Raw genomic sequence first — 2,871 nt, 5'->3', positions numbered from 1 at the left:
AACGAAGGTGCTCATGATTCATGATGGGGCCGCACTGGATTGAAACCTGTGAAATCATCAAGTGAAACCAGAGTCAAGGGGTTGTGCCTGGTCGGTCGTGCTGATAATCCCAACACTAGGGAGACTGAGGCAGAGAGGGTCATGAGTTCCAGGTCAGCGTGTGCTACACAGTGGGACCTTGCCTCACCACTTAATAATCCTTAGGGCCGAGGGAGAGGATTCATTGGGGCGTGAAGGCATGAGGACCCCAGTGCCCATAAGTCACCAGACACTGTACTCCCAGCAAGAGGGAGGAGCTGGGCAGACCTGGGGTCTCGATGGCCAGCCAGCCTAGCCCACTTGACCAGCTTGGAGTTAAGGTGGTGGTGAGCTGCCCCATGTGGGTGCTGGAAACTGAATCTGTGAGTCCTCTGTAGGAGCAGTATGTTAACCACTTCGGCTCCTCAAAAATCCAGGCTTTTAAAATAGAAATTCTCTCAGAAAAGAACTCATGTGTGTATGCGCGTGTGAATGTGTTCGTGGAGGCCAGGATTAACTTCAGGCACCATCTGACAGGCATGAGTTCTAGGATCTTGCCTGTCTCTTTTTCCAGCGTTAAGATTGCACGCATACGGGGGCTGATGAGATGGCTTAGCGGTTAAGGGCACTGACTGCTCTTCCAAAAGTCCTGAGTTCAAATCCCAGCAACCACATGGTGGCGGCTCACAACCATCTGTAATGAGATCTGACTCCCTCTTCTGGAGTGTCTGAAGACAGCTACAGTGTACTTACATATAATAATAAATAAATCTTAAAAAATAAAGATTGCAACCATACGCAGTGTTTACCAATGGGTACTGGGCTCACCTTTCTAGCCCAAACATCTCAATGTTGAAATCTAGTTGAAATGATCACCACTGTGGATAAAACAAGATGCTTACAGGCCACTGCGCTGGTCTGCAACCCTTGGGAGAGGTGAGGTCTACAACTCCAGATACAACTATCCTAGAGTTCAACAATCTCTTTCCCGTCCCCAACAAAAACCCTTATTTCCTTACCACAGCAAAACCTAGTTAGGCTGGAAAGCAACCTTTATAGCCCAAGTTTAACAAAGCCTCTAAGATGCAGCTCTGCCTGGTCTGGATCCTGTATTCGTCCTGTTTCAGCTTTCTGAGTGAATGCCACCACAAAACGTATCGTGTTTCAATCGCACTTAAGACAACGGGGTAAACTAGTCAAACACATTTGTGTGTGGGTTTGCGTGCTGCGTGCACGGGTGTCTTGCTAAGGCAGGGCTTCTCTGTATACTCCAGGGCAAGGGGACTCCCACCTTGCTGTAGGGGTGTTGGGATAACTCAGGTGGTCTGAATTAGAGTCCTTCCAAAACCATGTTGAAAGATTCCCCAATGCACTGCATTAAGAGGTGGGTGGTTCACACTAGTGTATAGATTAACTTTATTCAAGGGCCAGGGGAATTAGCTAGCTGCTTTTCTATTATTCTGTTGCTAGGAACACTGATACACCATTGGCATCAACATCATCTGGAAGGAGCAGTCTCTTTCACTACTTACCAAATCTTGCAGTGCCTTCTAGTTCTTAGGACTATTAGGTTACCTGCCTATCTGTCTGTCTGTCTGTCTATCTATCTATCTATCATCTATCTATCTATCTACCTACCAATCTACCTAGCTTTCTATCTATATTCTATATCCACACACCAATCTACCTTATTTATAAATTACCTATCCATCTATTTTATTGCTTATAAATCGTCTTACTGCCTATAAGTGCTCTATTTTACTATCTCTAAGTCACCTGCTGCTTTGGGGGCATTTTATCACAGAAGGAATGGACCAAGGCAGTCAGCTTTATTTATTGACACAATTTCAACCCTTCTCTGCACACCAAGCCCAAACATTCAAGGCAAAATCCTAGAGCAGGTCTTTTGAACAGAAGAATCTTCAAAGGCAAGCAGGGCTCCTACAAAGTGTTTGCTACTGGAGCCGAAAGGACACAGGCTTTTGCTAGCCACTTTCAGTACTTTTAAGAGAGGGATAAGATGACCCAACTGAAGACTACTGAGTCTTCATATTACACACGCAAGGCTCCATCAAACCTGGGAGTCCACCATTCTCTTTATTCCAAAGCTGATGAATTACAGATTTCAACTTTTCAAATACAACATCTGGGTAACCTGGGGTATTCACAGCATCTTGCCAGGTATCAAGACAAAGGGACAGACAATCTGGGCCCAAACATGTAAGCAAAAAGTGAGAAACAAGTAAACGTGTAAGCACAGCTCAGCTTTTCTCTTTTTAAATAACAGGTATTTTCTCCTTTCCTGTCCATCCCCAGTTCTTCCTTTCACACTATGAACTGTCTCCACTCCTTGTTAAATGTTCATTTCAGCCTTCAGGTTCTTCAGACTTCTTCTGGAACTAATGTGCTGTCCTGGAAGAAAACGAAGACAGACATACAATTACTGATGGTTTAAAAGTACAGTTCTTACGTGGGACAACAGGGAGACTAAGTCATTCTCCCACTGGAAGATGTTATCGACAAGGGGACAGCCCTGTATCTACTGGTTCCACTTGTAAATGCCCCATCTCATTTCAAAAAAAAAAAAAAAAAAAAAAAAAAAAAAAAGCTGAAGCCCATGACAACCTGAAAACCATGAAGTAACCTGAGGGCTGAGGAGGGAGCATGTGAAAATACAAGAATGAGGTAATTCCAGGCACACCCTCACAGTACAGGCCCAAACAGGGAAGATTTCAGTCAGAAAGAATCAAGAGTTTATGAGCCAGGCGTGGTGGCGCACGCCTTTAATCCCAGCACTCGGGAGGCAGAGGCAGGTGGATTTCTGAGTTTGAGGCCAGCCTGGTCTACAGAGTG

The 2,871-nt window shown here is 45.1% G+C and overlaps 1 protein-coding gene across 1 annotated transcript in view; it reads right to left on the bottom strand.

The window, feature by feature from the left end:
• Positions 1-2,096: 2,096 nt before the first annotated feature.
• Positions 2,097-2,871, bottom strand: part of Rpn2 (ribophorin II) — a 44,426-nt gene continuing 43,651 nt past the window's right edge. Inside the window, exon 16 of the mRNA XM_029535755.1 lies at positions 2,097-2,430. Within this exon, the coding sequence (XP_029391615.1) occupies positions 2,418-2,430 (13 nt within the window). The 3' untranslated portion in view covers positions 2,097-2,417. The remainder of the gene's footprint in view (positions 2,431-2,871) is intronic.

This window comes from Mus pahari, chromosome 3, assembly GCF_900095145.1.
Source record: "Mus pahari chromosome 3, PAHARI_EIJ_v1.1, whole genome shotgun sequence".
NCBI classification, from domain to species: Eukaryota; Metazoa; Chordata; class Mammalia; order Rodentia; family Muridae; genus Mus; species Mus pahari.
The sequence above is the reverse complement of the archived record's forward strand: the minus strand, read 5'-3'. Positions and strand labels throughout refer to the sequence as shown.